Raw genomic sequence first — 22,872 nt, 5'->3', positions numbered from 1 at the left:
AGACATTGCTAAACAGAGGCCAGACTGAGTCCAGAGTAAGGCTGGTTTCACACGTCCTGATATTTCCGGTAACGGAAATAACAGTGCTGTAGATGTGTGTCCGTGTGCACCTGTGTGATATACATGTGGCAACCGTGGCAGCAGACGTAGCAGAGCCTGAGAATCAGAGGTACACTTAGCACTATTCCCAAGCCCTGGGTTCTGAACACTGATTCCCAGGCACCGGTATGTGTCGCACTGATGACAAGGATGTCATCCGCGTGTCACCAGAGTAAAACGTTTTGCAGTCCATGCAGTGATAAAAAAAACAGACATGTCAGCGTGTTTTGCCCGCAGACACATACTCCGTGGAAACACACTGACATGTGCACAGACCCACTCATTTGAATGTGTGTGTGTGTGTGGAAACGGTCACCACATGTACATGTGAAAGAGGCCCAACTCTGCTGCCTCATTATAGTGAATGGATCCCTCAGGGGTTCAACTGAATTGCGTAGGAGCTCTATGTATTGAGTCTGCAAATTATTCTAGGAAATTCTGAACTTCAGGAGGAAGATAGTGCTCCATCCCTCCCTTGTCTCACTATGTGACTAAGCAGAACTGTACTGTGCAGCCACATGAGGGTTTTTTTTTTTTTTTTTTTTTTTTTGAATCTGTAGAGAATTTTAATTCTTCTTATTGTGGCTTCGCTTTTTGGTGTAGGGACACGCCAGTATGAGGACCTTTGACGCATGTATCAACCAATACCAATATATAATAAATATATTATATATATATTATATATATATATATATATATATATATATATATATATATATATATATATATATATATATATATATATATATATATATATATATATATATATATATATATATATATATACACATATATATACATACACAGTACAGACCAAAATTTTGGACACACCTTCTCATTTAAAGATTTTTCTGTATTTTCATGACTGTGAAAATTGTACATTCACACTGAATGCATCAAAACTATGAATTAACACATGTGGAATTATATACTTAACAAAAAAGTATGAAACAACTGAAAATATGTCTTATATTCTAGGTTCTTCAAAGTAGCCACCTTTTGCTTTGATGACTGCTTTGCACACTCTTGGCATTCTCTTGATGAGCTTCAAGAGGTAGTCACCAGATATGGTTTTCACTTCACAGGTGTGCCCTGGCAGGTTTAATAAGTGGGATTTCCTGCCTTATAAATGGGGTTGGGACCATCAGTTGTGTTGTGCAGAAGTCAGGTGGATACACAGCTGATAGTCCTACTGAATAGACTGTTAGACTTTGTATTATGGCAAGAAAAAAGCAGCCAAGTAAAGAAAAACAAGTGGCCATCATTACTTTAAGAAATGAAGGTCAGTCAGTCCGAAAAATTGGGCAAACTTTGAAAGTGTCCCCAAGTGCAGTTGCAAAAACCATCAAGCGCTACAAAGAAACTGGCTCACATGAGGACCGCCCCAGGAAAGGAAGACCAAGAGTCACCTCTGCTTCTGAGGATAAGTTTATCTGAGTCACCAGCCTCAGAAATAGCAGGTTAACAGCAGCTCAGATTAGAGACCAGGTCAATGCCACACAGAGTTCTAGCAGCAGACACATCTCTTCAACAACTGTTAAGAGGAGACTTTGTGCAGCAGGCCTTCATGGTAAAATAGCTGCTAGGAAACCAATGCTAAGGACAGGCAACAAGCAGAAGAGACTTGTTTGGACTAAAGAACACAAGGAATGAACATTAGACCAGTGGAAATCTATGCTTTGGTCTGATGAGTCCAAATTTGAGATATCTGGTTCCAACCAACGTGTCTTTGGGCGACGCAGAAAAGGTGAACAGATGGACTCTACATGCCTGGTTCCCACCGTGAAGCATGGAGGAGGAGGTGTGATGGTGTGGAGGTTCTTTGCTGGTGACACTGTTGGGGATTTATTCAAAATTGAAGGCATGCTGAACCAGCATCAAAAGAATCTAGTCGGCACTCCGTACAGCTGGGGAGGTGCACGTGAAAAACAGTGTTTCTAGGAAAAGCAAATCCCGGCACTCACGTGTTGATGATTAATTTGTTTATTCCACAACTCACAAGACGTTTCAGCCTGTCCAAGGCTTTTTTCAATTGAAAAAAGCTTTGGACAGGCTGAAACGTCTTGTGAGTTGTGGAATAAACAAATTAATCATCAACAAGTGAGTGCCGGGATTTACTGAACCAGCATGGCTACCACAGCATCTTGCAGCGGCATGCTATTCCATCCGGTTTGCGTTTAGTTGGACCATCATTTATTTTTCAACAGGATAATGACCCAAACACACCTCCAGGCTGTGTAAGGGCTATTTGACCAAGAAGGAGAGTGATGGGGTGCTACGCCAGAAGACCTGGCCTCCACAGTCACCAGACCTGAACCCAATCGAGATGGTTTGGGGTGAGCTGGACCGCAGAGTGAAGGCAAAAGGGCCAACAAGTGCTAAGTATATAATTCCACATGTGTTAATCCATAGTTTTGATGCCTTCAGTGTGAATGTACAATTTTCATAGTCATGAAAATACAGAAAAATCTTTAAATGAGAAGGTGTGTCCAAACTTTTGGTCTGAGATAGATAGATAGATAGATAGATAGATAGATAGATAGATAGATAGATAGATAGATAGATAGATAGATAGATAGATAGATAGATAGATAGATAGATAGATAATCACACAACCTCTGGCAAAAATTATGGAGTCACCAGGCTCGGAGGATGTTCATTCAGTTGCTAAATGTTGTTGAAAAAAAAAGCAGATCACAGACATGGCACAAAGCTAAAAGTAATTTCAAATGGCAACTTTAGGGCTTTAAGAAACAGTAAAAGAAATCAAGATAAAAAATGTGGTACTCAGTAAGGGTAATTTTTTCAGACCAAGCAGAGGGAAAAAATTATGGAATCATTAAAACACACCTCTGGCTTTAATAACAGCTTGCAGTCTCTGAGGCATGGACTTAATGAGTGACAAACAGTACTCTTCATCAATCTGGCTCCAACGTTCTCCGATTGCTGTAGCCAGATCAGCTTTGCAGGTTGGAGCCTTGTCATGGACCATTTTCTTCCACTACCACCAAAGATTTTTCAGTCGGATTGAGATCCGGACTATTTGCAGGCCATGACATTGACCTCGTGTGTCTTCTTTCAAGGAATGTTTCCACAGTTTTTGCTCTATGGCAGGATGCATTATAATCTTGAAAAATTATGTCATCATCCCCAAACATCCTTTCAATTGATGGGATAAGAAAACTGTCCAAAATATCAAAAGTAAACTTGGGCATTTAATGAAGATGTAATGACAGCCATCTCCCCAGTGCCTTTACCTGACATGCAGCCCCATATCATCAATGACTGTGGAAATTTGCATGTTCTCTTCATGCAGTCATCTTTATTAATCTCATTGGAACGGCACAAAACAAAAGTTCCAGCATCATCACCTTGCCCAATGCAGATTCGCGATTCATCACTGAATATGACTTTCATGCAGTCATCCACAGTCCACGATAGCTTTTCCTTAGCCCATTGTAACCTTGTTTTTTTCGGTTTAGGTGTTAATGATGGCTTATGTTTAGCTTTTCTGTATGTAAATCCAATTTCCTTTAGGCGGTTTCTTACAGTTCGGTCACAGACATTGACTCCAGTTTCCTCCCATTCGTTCCTCATTTGTTTTGTTGTGCATTTCCTGTTTTGGAGGCATATTGCTTTAAGTTTCGGGTCTTGAAGCTTTGATGTCTTCCTTGGTCTACCAATATGTTTGCCTTTAACAACCTTCCCATGTTGCTTGTATTTGGTATAGATTATAGACACAGCTGACTGTGAACAACCAACAAACATTGCATGATCACTTACCTTCATTTAAGAGTTTGATAATTCTCTCCTTTGCTTCAATTGACATCTCTCGTGTTGGAGCCATGATTCATGTCAGTCCAGTTGGTGCAACAGCTCTCCAAGGTGTCATCACTCCTTTTTAGATGCAGACTAACGAGCAGATCTATTGTGATGCAGGTGTTAGTTTTGGACATTTAAATTTACAGGGTGATTCCATATTTTTTTTCCCTCTGCTTGGTCTGAAAAAAATTACTCTTACTGAGTACCACATTTTTAATCTTGATTTCATTTAGTGTTTCTTAAAGCCCTAAAGTTGCCATTTGAAATGACTTTAGTTTTGTGCCATATCTGTGTTCAGTTGTTTTTAATGTTGATGAAAAAAAAGCAGAATGAACATCCTCCGAGCCTGGTGATTCCATAATTTTTGCCAGGGGTTGTACATACACTGCTCAAAAAAATAAAGGGAACACTTAAACAACAGAATATAACTCCAAGTAAATCAAACTTCTGTGAAATCAAACTATCCACTTAGGAATCAACACTGATTGACAATCAATTTCACATGCTGTTGTGCAAACGGAATAGACAATAGATGGAAATTATTGGCAATTATCAAGACACCCTCAATAAAGGAGTGGTTGTGCAGGTGGGGACCACAGACCACATCTCAGTACCAATGTTTTCTGGCTGATGTTTTGGTCACTTTTGAATGTTGGATGTGCTTTCACACTTGTGGTAGCATGAGACGGACTCTACAACCCACAGAAGTTTCTCAGGTAGTGCAGCTCATCCAGGATGGCACATCAATGCGAGCTGTGACAAGAAGGTTTGCTGTGTGTCAGCATAGTGTCCAGAGGCTGGAGGCGCTACCAGGAGACAGGCCAGTACACCAGGAGACGTGGAGGAGGCCGTAGGAAGACAACAACCCAGCAGCAGGACCGCTACCTCCGCCTTTGTGCAAGGAGGAACAGGAGGAGCACTGCCAGAGCCCTGCAAAACGACCTCTAGCAGGCCACAAATGTGCATGTGTCTGCACAAACGGTTAGAAACCGACTCCATGAGGGTGGTATGAGGGCCCGACATCCACAGATGGGGGTTGAACTCACAGCCCAACACAGTGCAGGACGCTTGGCGTTTGCCACAGAACACCAGGATTGGCAAAGTCACCACTGTGCTCTTCATAGATGAAAGCAGGTTCACACTGAGCACAAGTGACAGACGTGACAGAGTCTGGAGACGCCGTGGAAAGCGATCTGCTGCCTGCAACATCCTTCAGCATGACATGTTTGGTAGTGGGTCAGTAATGGTGTGGGGTGGCATTTCTTTGGAGGGCCGCACAGCCCTCCATGTGCTCGCCAGAGTTAGCCTGACTGCCATTAGTTACCGAGATGAGATCCTCAGACCCCTTTTTAGACAATATGCTGGTGTGGATGGCCCTGGGTTCCTCCTAATGCAGGACAATGCCAGACCTCATGTGGCTGGAGTGTGTCAGCAGTTCCTGCAAGATGAAGGCATTGAAGCTATGGACCGGCCCGCCAGTTCCCCAGACCTGAATCCGATTGAGCACATCTGGGACATCATGTCTCGCTCCATCCACTAACGTCACGTTGCACCACAGACTGTCCAGGAGTTGGCGGATGCTTTAGTCCAGAACTGGGAGGAGATCCCACAGGAGACCATCCACAACCTCATCAGGAGCATGTCCAGGCGTTGTAGGGAGGTCATACAGGCACGTAGAGCCCCCACACAATACTCAGCCTCATCAGGAGCATGTCCAGGCGTTGTAGGGAGGTCATACAGGCACGTGGAGGCCACACACAATACTCAGCCTCATCAGGAGCATGTCCAGGCGTTGTAGGGAGGTCATACAGGCACGTGGAAGCCACACACAATACTCAGCCTCATCAGGAGCATGCCCAGGCGTTGTAAGGAGGTCATACAGGCACGTGGAGGCCACACACAATACTGAGCCTCATCAGCAGCATGCCCAGGCATTGTAGGGAGGTCATACAGGCACGTGGAGGTCACACACAATACTCAGCCTCATTTTGACTTGTTTTAAGGACATTACATCAAAGTTGGATCAGTCTGTAGTGTGTTCTTCCACTTTAACTTTGGGGGTGACTCCAAATCCAGGCCTCCATTGGTTAATAAATTTGATTTCCATTGATGATTTTTGTGTGATTTTGTTGTCAGCACATTCAACTTTGTACAGAACAAAGTATTCAATGAGAAAATTTCATTCATTCAGATCTAGGATGTGTTATTTCAGTGTTCCCTATTTTTTTGAGCAGTGAGTGTTATAATATAATATATATATTTTTATACACACACACTTACCTTGCAATGTCTTCACATCCTGTTCCGTCCAGATCCCAGAATTCCAAGCGGCGGAAGCTCGCAGACCGCCATATTGGGACACCCAAGTGATGGGTGTCTCAATATGGAAACCCCTGGTGGTACCAGCCTCTTGCGCGGTACCACCAGCAGGACACCGTCGCACCCCACACACACACTGTATACGCCGTACGCACCACACACACACACACACACACACACACACACACACACTGTATACGCCGTACGCACCACACACACACTGTATACGCACCACACACACACACACTGTATACGCACCACACACACACTGTAGACGCCGTACGCACCCCACACACACACACACACTGTATATGCCGTACGCACCCCACACACACACTGTATATGCCGTACGCACCCCACACACACACTGTATATGCCGTACGCACCCCACACACACACTGTATACGCCGTACGCACCCCACACACACACACACTGTATACGCCGTACGCACCCCACACACACACACACTGTATACGCCGTACGCACCACACACTGTATACGCCGTACGCACCCCACACACACACACTGTATCGTACGCACCACACACACACACACTGTATACGCCGTACGCACCACACACACACTGTATACGCCGTACGCACCACACACACACTGTATACGCCGCACGCACCACACACACACTGTATACGCCGCACGCACCACACACACACACACTGTATATGCCGTACTCACCACACACTGTATAAGCGGTACGCACCACACACACACACTGTATACGCCGTACGCACCCCACACACACTGTATAAGCCGTACGAACCACACACACTGTATATGCCGTACGCACCACACACGCACACTGTATACGCACCACACACACACACACACACTGTATAAGCCGTACGCACCACACACACACACACACACACACACACACACACACACACACACACTGTATACGCCGTACGCACCACACACACACACACACACACACACACACTGTATACGCCGTACGCACCACACACACACACACACACTGTAAACGCCGTACGCACCACACACACACACACACACTGTATACGCCGTTCGCAACACACGCACACACACACACACACACACACACACACTGTATACGCCGTACGCACCACACACACACACTGTATACGCCGTACGCACCACACACACACTGTATACGCCGTTCGCACCACACACACACACACACACTGTATACGCCGTACGCACCACACACACACTGTATGCGCCGTACGCACCACACACACACACTGTATGCGCCGTACACACCACACACACACTGTATACGCACCACACACTGTACACGCCGTACGCACCACACACACACACTGTACACGCCGTACGCACCACACACACACACTGTACACGCCGTACGCACCACACACACACTGTATACGCACCACACACACACACACTGTATGCGCCGTACGCACCACACACACACACTGTATGCGCCGTACACACCACACACACACTGTATACGCACCACACACTGTACACGCCGTACGCACCACACACACACACACACTGTACACGCCGTACGCACCACACACACACTGTACACGCCGTACGCACCACACACACACACACACACACACACTGTACACGCCGTACGCACCACACACACACACACACTGTACACGCCGTACGCACCACACACACACACACTGTATAAGCCGTACGCACCACACACACACACACTGTATAAGCCGTACGCACCACACACACACTGTATACGCCGTACGCACCACACACACACTGTATACGCCGTACGCACCACACACACACACACACACCACTGTATACGCCGTACGCACCACACACACACACTGTATACGCCGTACGCACCACACACACACACTGTATACGCCGTACGCAACACACACACACTGTATACGCCGTACGCAACACACACACACTGTATACGCCGTACGCACCACACACACACACCTTGTATACGCCGTACGCACCACACACGCACACTGTATATGCCGTACGCACCACACACGCACACACTGTATACGCCGTACGCACCACACACGCACACACTGTATACGCCGTACGCACCACACACGCACACACTGTATACGCCGTACGCACCACACACGCACACACTGTATACGCCGTACGCACCACACACACACACTGTATACGCCGTACGCACCACACACACACACTGTATACGCCGTACGCACCACACACACACACTGTATACGCCGTACGCACCACACACACACACTGTATACGCCGTACGCACCACACACACACACACTGTATACGCCGTACGCACCACACACACACACACACTGTATACGCCGTACGCACCACACACACACACACACACACTGTATACGCCGCACGCACCACACACACACTGTATACGCCGTAAGTACGTTTTGTCCTTATGTGGATACAATGTAAATAAAAGCACCTTTGTCAAATTTTTCCATGTTAATGAAATGTTACCTTTACCTTTTTAGCTTTCATTTTAACACAGGGGGAGGGGTGAGTCTATATAGGAAAGAGGACACACGGGGGAGAGAGCTCAAAGGGATAGCACATGAGGGGAGAACAGCACAGGAAGGAGAGAGACAGCACCTGTGTTGCCGCCATCTTTATTGTATGGGTTTGCTGCATCCTCGTAGTGCATTAGTTCTGAAGATCTAGGCAGGTAAACACTGCTGCCCTTTTTTGCTGTTGTTATTTCTACATTCAGCAAAAACTGTGACAAATTTTGGTGCCATTTTTTCCCATTTACCAGTGTGATAATGTAAAATCTGGGACTACAACAAAAGTTTGGTGGTAAAAATGTAATTAAAAATGTTATTATTCTTTCTTCATCGCCCAATGGAGTAAAATTCTGTGAGGCACATGTGGTGTCAACATGTTCATTGCACCCCTAGATGAATTCATTGAGATGTGTAGTTTCTAAAATGGGGTCTCTTATGGGGTGGTTCTGCTGTTCTGGCACCTCAGAGGCTCTGCCAATGTGACATGACACCCTCAAACCAGCCCAGCAAAATATAAACTCCAATATGGCGCGTGTTCCCTTCTGAGATTTGCAGTGTGCCTCAAAAGTAGTTTTCGACCACATATGGGGTATCTGCGTGTTGAAGAGAAATTGCACAACAAATTTTGGGGTCCACTTTCTCCTGTTACCTGTGTGAAAATAGTTTTCTTTTGGCTAGTTTAACATTTTTGTGGAAAAAAAAAACAAGATTTTTCTTTTTATTTTCACAAGTCAACGTTACCAATTTCTGTGAGGCACCTGGGGGTTCAAGATGCTCACACATATCTAGATAAATTCATTGGGGAGTCTAGTTTCCAAAAATGGGGCACCTGTTGGGCATTTCCTCTGTTTAGGCACATCAAGAGCTTTGCAAACGTGACATGATGTCCGCAGACCGTTCCATCAAAGTCTGCATTCCAAAACATAACTCCTTCTCTTCCGAGCCCTTACATGCACCCAAACAGTAGATTTCTCCCACATATGAGGGCATTAGCGCACTCAGGAAAAATTACACAACAACTTTTGGGGTCCAATTTTTCCTGTTAACTTGTAAAAATAAATTTAAAAAAATGGGACTAAAAGATCATTTTTTGTGGAAAATAAGGGATTTTTTTTATTTTCACGGCTCTATGTTATAAACTTTTGTGAAACACTTGTGGGGTTCAAAGTGCTCACCACACATGTAGATAAGTTCCTTAAGGGGTCTAGTTTCCAAAATGGTGTCACTTGTGGGGGGTTTCCACTGTTTAGGCACATCAGGAGCTCTCCAAACGCAACATGGTGTCTGCTAATTATTCAAGCAAATTTTACATTCAAAAAGTCTAATGGCGCTCCTTCCCTTCTGAACCCTGCCGTGTGCCGAAATAGTGGCTTTCCCCAACATATGGGGTATCCACTTGCTCAGGAGAAATTGCACAGCAAATTTTGGGGTCCATTTTTTCTAGTTACCCTTGCAAAAAAAAAAAAAAAAGGGGGGGGTCTAAAGTAACATTTTTGTGAAAAAAAGTTAAATGTTCATTTTTTCTTCCACATTCCAAAAATTCCTATGAAGCACCTGAAGGGTTAATAAACTTCTTGAATGTGGTTTTGAGCACCTTGAGGGGTGCACTTTTTATAATGGTGTCACTTTTGGGTATTTTCTGTCACATAGACCCTTTAAAGTGACTTCAAATGTGATGTGGTCCCTAAAACAAAGGTTTTGTAAACATTTTTTTTTTTTTTTTTTTAAAAAAAGGGAAGTCGCTGGTCATCTTTTAACCCTTATAACTTCCAAACAAAAAATTTTGTTACAAAATTGTGCTGATGTAAAGTAGACATGTGGGAAATGTTATTTATTAACTATTATGTGTGACATATACATTTAAGGATTTAAGGACATGAAAAGTCAAAGTTTGAAAATTTTCAAGTTTCACCAAATTTCCGATTTTTTTCCACAAGTAAACGCCAGTCATATCAAATAAATTTTACCACTATCATGAAGTCAACTATATCACGAAAAAAAACAAATGGCAGAATCAGTGGGATCCGTTGAAGCGTTCCAGGGTTATTACCTCAAAGTGACAGAATTGTAAAAATTGACCTGGTCATTAACGTGCAAACCACCTTTGCATGTAAAAAATAAATAAATAAAAACATGTTATTAACCTGGAGATTAACACCATATCTGCAGGTTAATAGCCTTCTGAACCTGCCCAGCACCTGCACTGAGAGCTCCGTTTTTGGGAAATAAACTTGATTCCTCCTGGCAGCATTCGGCGTTCAGTCATAGTGGTGAGCCTGCACATTGTGAACAGTGGCTGTAACCAAGCCCCAGCACTGACTGACAGCCGGCTCTAGATTACAGCTAGGTGTCAGTCAGTGCCGGCAGCACAGTTCCAGCCACCCCTCACAATGTACTCAGCAGTAACTGCAGCTGCGCCGGCCAACCCCTATGACCGAATGAAGAACACTGTCGGGAGGAATAATTTTCATTTCCAGGAAACAGAGCACTCAGTGCGGGTGCCAAGTTTGTTTTTTTACATGACAGGTTCACTTCAAGTGTTGCTAGGTGACGACACTTCGGGAAAAAGCCGGTGGTTTGGCTTCTTTCCTGAATCGGCTTTTTTTTCCTCTATTGCTAACTATACTGAGAGTGCGGACTCCAAGTGAAGCCACCCTAAGAATGAACATGTTACTACTTTTAACCGCGCCACAGCTTCCAAACCCTGAAGTGGTTAAAAGTAGTATCAAAAGACTGAACATGCAATCTCATTTTTACATTACGTTCATTTTTGTAAATATATATTAATCCTAAGCAGTCAGATGTTCACCTTCTGCAATCTTGGCAATTCAGATCCCTTTGTGCCGATTAATGTGGGTGACATCTCCAACATCATCCACATGGAGCTGTCTCACACTGCGGCTGTTGAGCTGAAGCTTGGAACATGCACAATTCGCACTGTCCTGTAAGGTCAAAAGAGGGTCTTATGCTTGAGCTAGGGCCTAGGATCACTTACAGGGGATTTGAATAAAGCATGGTACAGCTATATAGCGAATTTTATCAGGTAGAAAATTGTGAACAGTCCAGTAGTAGCAGTTTAGAATCAGGAAACCTGATAACAGGCGCTTTCCAAAGATATGGACACCTTTGGAAGCATTTAAAAGAAACAAATCTCACTTGAAGAATCACTCCCATTAAATTTTTATTGGCTGAACCTGTGTATATGTACATGTACATGTAGTGTAGGTGCATTAATATATTCACCGATCGCAGTCTTCCCTGGTTTCCAGTGCCACTCCAGGCCTCTTTTTGTTCAGGTGACTGATTCGGACTTACTGGATCACACTGGTGTGTGTGAGCCAGCAGCCGCTGTTAGGCTGGGTGCCCATGTAGCATTTTTCAAGCGTTTATGCTGCGGAATTTCCGCAGCATAAACGCTTGTGAAACGCTTGGTAATCCGCCCCCCATGGTCCCCAAGGGGATTCCGCAAGTTCTATGCCCACGCTGCGGATTTTTCCGTGGCGTTTATGCTGCGTTCAAAAATCCACAGCATGTTCATTAATTTTGCGTTTCCACAAGCGGAATTGCCTTTTTCAATGCATTAAAAAACGCAAGGCAATTCCGCATGTGGAAATCGCGCCATAAATGCGTGCGGGATTCCGTATGCGTTTTTACTTGCAGAAATGAAGCAGAAATTTTCTGCTTCATTTCTGCATCGTGGGCACATAGTCTTAAAGAGTCAATTGGTAGTATAACTCAGACGAGGAATGCAACAAGACTGGCCGTCAGCTCTCCTAACCCGAGCGTGAAAGCATGTATTTCTATGCAGCTGTCACACTCAGATCAGTAAATCCAAAGCCCAGACCGTGCACTGCGATGCGCTCCTCATCCAAGTTGTACGGCTATCTGACTCTTCCCTTACAATGAAAGTCTAACAATCCATAGAATGCACAAACCCCAGTGTTATCCTGCAGAATGAGCTAACTGAAAATCCACTAGTGTTTCTAATGAGGAGTATTTGTTTAGTTTTTGATGTTGCAGGTCTTCTGCACCTATTAGCTAAATTAGGCTTCTTGATTTTTTTTTTTAGCCTGTCAGTCAATTGTGCTAAAATGTTAATGACACCCCAATTAAAAAAAAAAAAAAAAAAAGAAAATTAGCCCACAACATATACATTTAAATGGAACCTGTCATGTAAATTAAGGTAATAAAACCTGTAGCTATGGGGTTACCCTGCAGGTTAATGGCGTTCTGACACTGTACAGCACCCGCACTGAGAACCCCACTGTCGGTGGGAAATTAACTGTATTTCTCCAGGAAGCCTCGCTCTTTCAGTCTCATGTCGCACCCGAACAGTTTCAGACACAGCTCTGCTTATAGAGAGCAGCAGTTGTAGCTGCACCACCGGCACTGACTGACAGCCGACCCTAATGCTGATCCCGCTGTCAGTCAGGGCACAGTTACAGCAGCTGCTCACTGTGCACAAAGCGGTGACTGAAAGTGAAACTGTGCTGGTGCGACACCAGACTGCCAGGGGATGCCGCACAGTGTCAGATTGCTATTAACCCCATATATTGCAGGTAAAATAGCCTTACTTTACATGGCAGGTTCCCTTTAAATGATATGGACACTTCCCCCCCCCCATAAAGTTAAGGGGAAAAAAGAAAAACACCACACAACTGAGTCCACTGGTCTCACTGCGCTCTACGGTTCTGTCTGAATGTCATTTTTCTCAGGTCATAAATGCAATGTGAACAGGGCCTTAGAAAGTCATGTGATCCCATACAGTAGGCACTGCTCACTTGGCATTATTCCCTAGGGTAAAGACTGGATTAGGTGCCTTAACTTGTAGCTTTTCACTAGAAGATGCACCTGCTACTTCCATGTGACGGCGGTGTGTGGCACCTGCCTAGCACTAAGTACACATCAGCAAGTACACAGGTGAGCATAGAACACGGGTGTAGTGCGCTGAGAAGCTTTCGTGTCTCCCACCTTGGTTCTGCCGTTTATCCTGAAGTTGCCCAGCTTGCTACCGCAGTGACGTATCAGGTCGTCCATGCTGTTCATCAGGTGCCCAATCGCCTTGCATCCTACCTCCTTGCCCTCCACCCAAGTGATCTGGTCCCCACGGATGTCCTTGGAGTCACTGCTCTTTTGGCTCACTAGCTGGCCGTCAGTGAAGCGTCCTGTGCTGTGCAAAGCCTTCACCTCGCCAGCAATGCTGTCCCCAAACTCCTGGCCTAGAAAGTCGTCCAGCACACAGATGCCATGCTTGTTCATGCACGGGACGATGTACTCCAGGGCCAGCTTCTGCAGGAGCGGCGCACTGTGCCCATTGGGCCGCTCCAGGCCCCCTGCTCGCCCGCTGGCTGCACACGCCTCTCCCGACTTCTGCGTGTAGTCTTCCTCGTTGATGGCACTCAGGGTGGCCCCTCCGACGATCACTTCCCGCGGCGTGGACAGGGGGCACGAGAGAGCAGCTCCGCCGGCCCGGTCCCGAGGGCCTTGGTTTATAGTCGCAGTGGGCTCCACAGTCGCGTGGGTGTCTGCCCCCTTACACACCTGCTTGTGCTTCTTCCAGTCCTGGCGCTGGTGCTCCTTACTGCAGTAGAACGAGCTGCGGCAGCGTCCACAGCGCAATAAGTTCTCCATTTTGCCGCACAGTTCACAGTACTGGTGGTCACTGTGGCCGCCACCTTCGCAGCCCCGGCCGCCGCCGCCGGCCATACTGACGACAAGCACTCTCCTCCCGGCTCGCGTCTGGAACTCGCCGCGATACCAGCCAGTCCACCTTCACAACCCTGAGGAAGGCAGTCACGTACCGGGCCGTGAGGAACACGCACGTGTTCACCTGTCAAAGCCGTGTTCGTTATGTCAGCGAGCCGACCTGAGATGACTGCTCGGACCCAGAGCCAATGGAGTGTGCGCAGACATTGACATCACCAGACAGCACAAGAGGCGCTGCCTGTCCGCCCTGAGGCCCAGGACTTACAGCATTAACAGCTATGGGACTCCCTCTTTTCCTGTCTCTCCACTACAAGGACCTTTGCTAACGTCACAGTCATGTGACCACGCTCCACGCCACGTGACCGTGGAATTTTGAACTGTTGAGAAACAGCGGAAGAATATTATAGAGCATGTCTGGGAAGGGTGGGGATAGGACAGGACCGGAAGTACATGAGCTCCCGATGTCTGAGCCTGTCAGCTTATAGCCCTCCCATCATATCATCAGCCTATAGCACGTATGTCACCCTACAGCAGGGATGTCACCCTATAGCTGGGATGTCACCATATATATCTCCTGTCACACTATAGCAGGGATGTCACCCTATAGCGCCTACAGCAGGGATGTCACCCTATAGCACGTATGGCACCCTATAGCTCCTATAACAGGGATGTCACCCTATAGCTCTTGTCCTCCTATAGCTCCTGGTCACCCTATAGCTCCTGTCACCCTATAGCTCCTATAGCAGGGATGTCACCGTATATAGCTCCTGTCACACTATAGCAGGGATGTCACCCTATAGCACGGATGTCACCATATTACAGGGATGTCACCCTATAGGTCCTATCAGCCTATAGCAAGGATATTACCATATAGCTCTCGTCACCCTATACCAGGGATGTCACCCTATAGCTCCTGTCACCCTATAACAGGGATGTCACCATATAGCTGATGTCACCCTATAGCTCTTGTCACCCTATAGCAGGGATGTCACCGTGTATCTCCTGTCACACTATAGCAGGGATGTCACCCTATAGCTCCTTTCAGCCTATAGCAGAGATGTCACCCTATAGCAGTGATGTCACCGTATAGAACGTATGTCACCCTATAGCTCCTATAGCAGGGATGTCACCCTGTAGCGGGATGTCACCCTATAGCTCCTATCAGCCTATAGCAAGGATTTCAACATATAGCTCCTGTCACCCTATAGCAGGGATGTCAACCTATAGCTCCTGTCACACTATAGCAGGGATGTCACCCTATAGCTCCTGTCACCCTATAGCAGGGATGTGACTATATAGCTCTTGTCACCCTACAGCAGGGATGTCACCGTATAGCACGTATGTCACCCTGTAGCAGGGATGTCACCATATAGCACGTAGGTCGCCCTATAGCTCCTATAGCAGGGATGTCACCCTATAGCTCCTGTCACCCTATAGCAGGGATATCACCCTATAGCTCTTGTCACCCTATAGCAGAGATGTCACCCTATAGCATGTATGTCACCATATAGCATGTATGTCACCCTATAGCAGGGATGTCACCCTATAGCTCCTGTCACCCTATAGCAGGGATGTCACCCTACAGCTCTTGTCACCCTATAGCAGAGATGTCACCCTATTGCAGGGATGTCACCGTATAGCATGTATGTCACCCTATAGCAGGGATGTCACCCTATAGCAGGGTTGTCACCCTATAGCTCCTATCAGCCTATAGCAAGGATATCACCCTATAGCTCCTGTCACCCTATAGCAGAGATGTCACCCTATAGCATGTATGTCACCATATAGCATGTATGTCACCCTATAGCAGGGATGTCACCCTATAGCTCCTATCAGCCTATAGCAAGGATATCACCCTATAGCTCCTGTCACCCTATAGCAGGGATATTACCATATAGCTCTCATCACCCTATACCAGGGATGTCACCCTATAGCTCCTGTCACCCTATAACAGGGATGTCACCCTATAGCTATTGTCACCCTATTGCAGGGATGTCACCCTATAGCTCTTGTCACCCTATAGCAGGGATGTCACCGTGTATCTCCTGTCACACTATAGCAGGGATGTCACCATATAGCTCCTATCAGCCTATAGCAGAGATGTCACCCTATAGCTCTTGTCCTCCTATAGCTCCTGGTCACCCTATAGCTCCTGTCACCCTATAGCTCCTTTAGCAGGGATGTCACCGTATATAGCTCCTGTCATACTATAGCAGGGATGTCACCCTATAGCTGGGATGTCACCATATAGCTGGGATGTCACCATATATATCTCCTGTCACACTATAGCAGGGATGTCACCCTATAGCACGGATGTCACCATATTACAGGGATGTCACCCTATAGGTCCTATCAGCCTATAGCAAGGATATTACCATATAGCAGGGATGTCAACATATAGCTCTTGTCACCCTATAGCAGAGATGTCACCCTTTAGCAGGGATGTCACCCTATAGCTCCTGTCACCCTATAGCAGGGATGTCACCCTACAGCTCTTGTCACCCTATAGCAGAGATGTCACCCTATTGCAGGGATGTCACCGTATAGCATGTATGTCACCCTATAGCAGGGATGTCACCCTATAGCAGGGTTGTCACCCTATAGCTCCTATCAGCCTATAGCAAGGATATCACCCTATAGCTCCTGTCACCCTATAGCAGGGATATTACCATATAGCTCTCGTCACCCTATACCAGGGATGTCACCCTATAGCTCCTGTCACCCTATAACAGGGATGTCACCATATAGCTGACGTCACCCTATAGCTCTTGTCACCCTATAGCAGGGATGTCACCATGTATCTCCTGTCACACTATAGCAGGGATGTCACCCTATAGCTCCTATCAGCCTATAGCAGAGATGTCACCCTATAGCAGTGATGTCACCGTATAGAACGTATGTCACCCTATAGCTCCTATAGCAGGGATGTCACCCTGTAGCGGGATGTCACCCTATAGCTCCTATCAGCCTATAGCAAGGATTTCAACATATAGCTCCTGTCACCCTATAGCAGGGATGTCAACCTATAGCTCCTGTCACACTATAGCAGGGATGTCACCCTATAGCTCCTGTCACCCTATAGCAGGGATGTGACTATATAGCTCTTGTCACCCTACAGCAGGGATGTCACCGTATAGCACGTATGTCACCCTGTAGCAGGGATGTCACCATATAGCACGTAGGTCGCCCTATAGCTCCTATAGCAGGGATGTCACCCTATAGCTCCTGTCACCCTATAGCAGGGATATCACCCTATAGCTCTTGTCACCCTATAGCAGAGATGTCACCCTATAGCATGTATGTCACCATATAGCATGTATGTCACCCTATAGCAGGGATGTCACCCTATAGCAGGGTTGTCACCCTATAGCTCCTATCAGCCTATAGCAAGGATATCACCCTATAGCTCCTGTCACCCTATAGCAGGGATATTACCATATAGCTCTCATCACCCTATACCAGGGATGTCACCCTATAGCTCCTGTCACCCTATAACAGGGATGTCACCCTATAGCTCTTGTCACCCTATTGCAGGGATGTCACCCTATAGCTCTTGTCACCCTATAGCAGGGATGTCACCGTGTATCTCCTGTCACACTATAGCAGGGATGTCACCATATAGCTCCTATCAGCCTATAGCAGAGATGTCACCCTATAGCTCTTGTCCTCCTATAGCTCCTGGTCACCCTATAGCTCCTGTCACCCTATAGCTCCTTTAGCAGGGATGTCACCGTATATAGCTCCTGTCATACTATAGCAGGGATGTCACCCTATAGCTGGGATGTCACCATATAGCTGGGATGTCACCATATATATCTCCTGTCACACTATAGCAGGGATGTCACCGTATAGCACGGATGTCACCATATTACAGGGATGTCACCCTATAGGTCCTATCAGCCTATAGCAAGGATATTACCATATAGCAGGGATGTCAACATATAGCTCTTGTCACCCTATAGCAGAGATGTCACCCTTTAGCAGGGATGTCACCCTATAGCGCTTGTCCTCCTATAGCTCCTGGTCACCCTATAGCTCCTGTCACCCTATAGCTCCTATAGCAGGGATGTCACCGTATATAGCTCCTGTCACACTATAGCAGGGATGTCACCCTATAGCTGGGATGTCACCATATAGCTGGGATGTCACCATATATATCTCCTGTCACACTATAGCAGGGATGTCACCCTATAGCACGGATGTCACCATATTACAGGGATGTCACCCTATAGGTCCTATCAGCCTATAGCAAGGATATTACCATATAGCAGGGATGTCAACTTATAGCTCTTCTCACCCTATAGCAGAGATGTCACCCTATAGCAGGGATGTCACCCTATAGCTCTTGTCCTCCTATAGCTCCTGGTCACCCTATAGCTCCTGTCACCCTATAGCTCCTATAGCAGGGATGTCACCGTATATAGCTCCTGTCACACTATAGCAGGGATGTCACCCTATAGCTGGGATGTCACCATATAGCTGGGATGTCACCATATATATCTCCTGTCACACTATAGCAGGGATGTCACCATATTACAGGGATGTCACCCTATAGGTCCTATCAGTCTATAGCAAGGATATTACCATATAGCAGGGATGTCAACATATAGCTCTTGTCACCCTATAGCAGAGATGTCACCCTATAGCTCCTGTCACCCTATAGCAGGGATGTCACCCTATAGCTCTTGTCACCCTATAGCAGAGATGTCACCGTATAGCATGTATGTCACCCTATAGCAGGGATGTCACCCTATAGCAGGGTTGTCACCCTATAGCTCCTATCAGCCTATAGCAAAGATATCACCCTATAGCTCCTGTCACCCTATAGCAGGGATATTACCATATAGCTCTTGTCACCCTATACCAGGGATGTCACCTTATAGCTCCTGTCACCCTATAACAGGGATGTCACCATGTAGCTATTGTCACCCTATTGCAGGGATGTCACCCTATAGCTCTTGTCACCCTATAGCAGGGATGTCACCGTGTATCTCCTGTCACACTATAGCAGGTATGTCACCATATAGCTCCTATCAGCCTATAGCAGAGATGTCACCCTATAGCAGGGATGTCACCGTATAGCACGTATGTCACCCTATAGCTCCTATAGCCGGGATGTCACCCTGTAGCGGGATGTCAACCTATAGCTCCTGTCACACTATAGCAGGGATGTCACCCTATAGCTCCTGTCACCCTATAGCAGGGATGTGACTATATAGCTCGTCACCCTACAGCAGGGATGTCACTATATAGCACGTAGGTCACCCTATAGCTCCTGTCACCCTATAGCAAGGATATCACCATATAGCTCCTGTCACCCTATAGCAGGGATATTACCATATAGCTCTTGTCACCCTATACCAGGGATGTCACCCTATAGCTCCTGTCACCCTATAACAGGGATGTCACCATGTAGCTATTGTCACCCTATTGTAGGGATGTCACCCTATAGCTCTTGTCACCCTATAGCAGGGATGTCACCGTGTATCTCCTGTCACACTATAGCAGGTATGTCACCATATAGCTCCTATCAGCCTATAGCAGAGATGTCACCCTATAGCAGGGATGTCACCGTATAGCACGTAGGTCACCCTATAGCTCCTGTCACCCTATAGCAAGGATATCACCATATAGCTCCTGTCACCCTATAGCAGGGATATTACCATATAGCTCTTGTCACCCTATACCAAGGATGTCACCCTATAGCTCTTGTCACCATATAGCAGGGATGTCACCATATAGCTCTTGTCACCCTATAGCAGGGTTGTCACCCTATAGCTCCTGTCACCCTATAGCATGGATGTCACCCTATAGCTCTTGTCAACGTATAGCAGGTATTTCACCCTATAGCTCCTGTCACCCTATAGCAAAGATGTCACCGTATAGCTCCTGTCACACTATAGCAGGGATGTCACCCTATAGCTCCTATCACCTTATAGCAGGGATGTCACCCTGTAGCAGGGATCTCACCCTATAGCTTCTATCAACCTCTAGCAAGGATATCACCATATAGCTCCTGTCACCCTATAGCAAGGATATTACCATATAGCTATTGTCACACTATAGAAGGAATGTCACCATATAGCACGTATGTCATCCTGTAGTAGGGATGTCACCGTGTAGCACGTATGTCGCCCTACAGCTCCTATAGCAGGGATGTCACCCTTTAGCTCCTGTCACCCTATAGCAAGGATATCACCATATAGCTCCTGTCACCCTATAGCAGGGATATTACCATATAGTTCTTGTCACCCTATAACAGGGATGCCACCCTATAGCAGGGATGTCACTATATAGCTCTTGTCACCCTATAGCAGGGATGTCACCCTATAGCTCCAGTCACCCTATAGCATGGATGTCACCCTATAGCTCTTGTCAACCTATAGCAGGGATTTCACCCTATAGCTCCTGTCACGCTAGCAGGGATGTCACCGTATAGCTCCTATAACCCTATAGCAGGGAGGTCACCCTATAGCAAGGATGTCACCCTATAGCTCCTATAGCAGGGATGTCACCCTATAGCAGGGATGTCACCCTATAGCTCCTATCAGCCTATAGCAAGGATATCACCATATAGCTCCTGTCACCCTATAGCAGGGATATTACCATAGAGCTCTTGTCACCCTATAACAGGGATGTCACTATATAGCTCTTGTCACCCTATAGCAGGGATGTCACCCTATACCTCCTGTCACCCTATAGCAGGGATGTCACCATATAGCTCCTGTCACACTATAGCAGGGATGTCACCCTATAGCTCCTATCAGCCTATAGCAAGGATATCACCATATAGCTCCTGTCACCCTATAGCAGGGATATTACCATAGAGCTCTTGTCACCCTATAGCAGGGATGTCACCCTATAGCTCCAGTCACCCTATAGCATGGATGTCACCCTATAGCTCTTGTCAACCTATAGCAGGGATGTCACCCTATAGCTCCTGTCACGCTACAGCAGGGATGTCACCGTATAGCTCCTATAACCCTATAGCAGGGATGTCACCCTATAGCTCCTATAGCAGGGATGTCACCCTATAGCTCCTATCAGCCTATAGCAAGGATATCACCATATAGCTCCTGTCACCCTATAGCAGGGATATTACCATAGAGCTCTTGTTGTTATGATCTGCTACAAGCACTAAGGAAAGACAGGAGATCTGTCCCTACAATAGAACGAAGCTAGATTCCTACGATGTAACGGGGAACCTGATCCTGCGATCAGACCCGCTAAAGTCCTCAGCTAGTCTGAACGAAGACCTATAGATGTGAGGGAGGGATCCCTACAAGAACTAGGGACTGGGAGAAAGATGGTCACCTCCTAGCAGAAATTGTAGCAGTAAAAAGACAAACAACATAGAACAAAGAGGTCAAAAGACCTAGCTAAACTGACTGAGAAAGGTTACAAAGCACCTGGCTAGCTTAAGAGTAGAAATTACAATGAAGTCCAGCATGGCCAGAAGGGCGGAGCAGGATTAAATAGGCAAAAAAGGTCATGTGACCAGCAAAATAGAAAAAAACTAACAGGAGAGTTCTAACAGTACCCCCTCTTCTATGAGGATCCTCCGGATCCCCTAGGCCCAGGCTTATCAGGAAACCTCTTGTGAAACGCTCTGACAAGTCTGGAAGCAGAAACATCATCCGCCCTCACCCATGAGTTATCCTCGGGACCGAAACCCTTCCAAGCAACGAGATACTGCAAACTCCCCCTATACCGTCTAGAATTAAGGATGCGGGAAATTTCATATTCCCCGTCCTCCACCACCGGAGGAACAGTGGCAGTGGTGTCTCTATCTGATAGATCAGCTTTTTTCAATAGAGAAACATGAAACACCGGATTAATCTTCCAGGAGGTAGGAACCTCCAACCTAAAAGCAGATTGGTTAACTACCTGAAGCACCTTAAAGGGCCCTACAAACTTGGGACCCAATTTTTTAGAAGGAATCCTCAACCGCAGATTCTTAGAGGACAGCCAAACCATGTCACCAACCGTAAACAAAAACCTCTTGACGTTTCCTGTCAAAGTACCTCATAGATTTTTTGTTAGCCTCCTGAAGATTACCACGCACATCCGTCCAAACTCTCTCCAAATCACCGGAAAAACTCTCCTCCTCAGGCACAGCCGATACCAATTTGGAGAATGACCCAAAAGACGGATGTCTCCCAGAACAACAAAAAAAAGGCGAACACCCAGCAGAAGAGGATGTATGGTTGTTAAGAGCAAATTCAGCAAGCGGCAGAAACTCAGACCACCCCTCTTGATTGCCACAAAACAACGCAAGAACTGCTCAACATCCTGATTCTTCCTTTCTGTCTGACTCAGGATGATGTCCAGATGAAAACGACAAATGAACTCCCAACCTGTCACAAAAGGCACGCCAAAAACGAGCCACGAACTGAGGTCCCCTATCAGAAACAATGTCAGTAG

General features: G+C 46.4%; 1 protein-coding gene across 4 annotated transcripts in view; it reads right to left on the bottom strand.

Moving 5' to 3' along the window:
* Window positions 1-14,816, bottom strand: part of EGLN1 (egl-9 family hypoxia inducible factor 1) — a 184,154-nt gene extending 169,338 nt beyond the window's left edge. For 2 of the 4 annotated variants that reach the window (XM_073671543.1, XM_073671542.1), the window contains exon 1: window positions 13,714-14,814. In XM_073671543.1, the coding sequence (XP_073527644.1) occupies window positions 13,714-14,448 (735 nt within the window). In that variant the 5' untranslated portion in view covers window positions 14,449-14,814. Of the gene's footprint in view, window positions 1-11,551; window positions 11,685-13,713 lie in introns of all 4 variants that reach the window. The other 2 variants (XM_073671545.1, XM_073671546.1) reach the window with 2 other exon arrangements.
* Between the last annotated feature and the right edge of the window lie 8,056 nt (window positions 14,817-22,872).

Source organism: Phyllobates terribilis, unplaced genomic scaffold, assembly GCF_046119375.1.
Source record: "Phyllobates terribilis strain yellow unplaced genomic scaffold, ASM4611937v1 Scaffold_3__8_contigs__length_932513732, whole genome shotgun sequence".
In the NCBI taxonomy this organism is placed as follows: domain Eukaryota; kingdom Metazoa; phylum Chordata; class Amphibia; order Anura; family Dendrobatidae; genus Phyllobates; species Phyllobates terribilis.
Note: the sequence above shows the minus strand (reverse complement) of the source record. Positions and strands in the feature narration are given on the sequence as shown.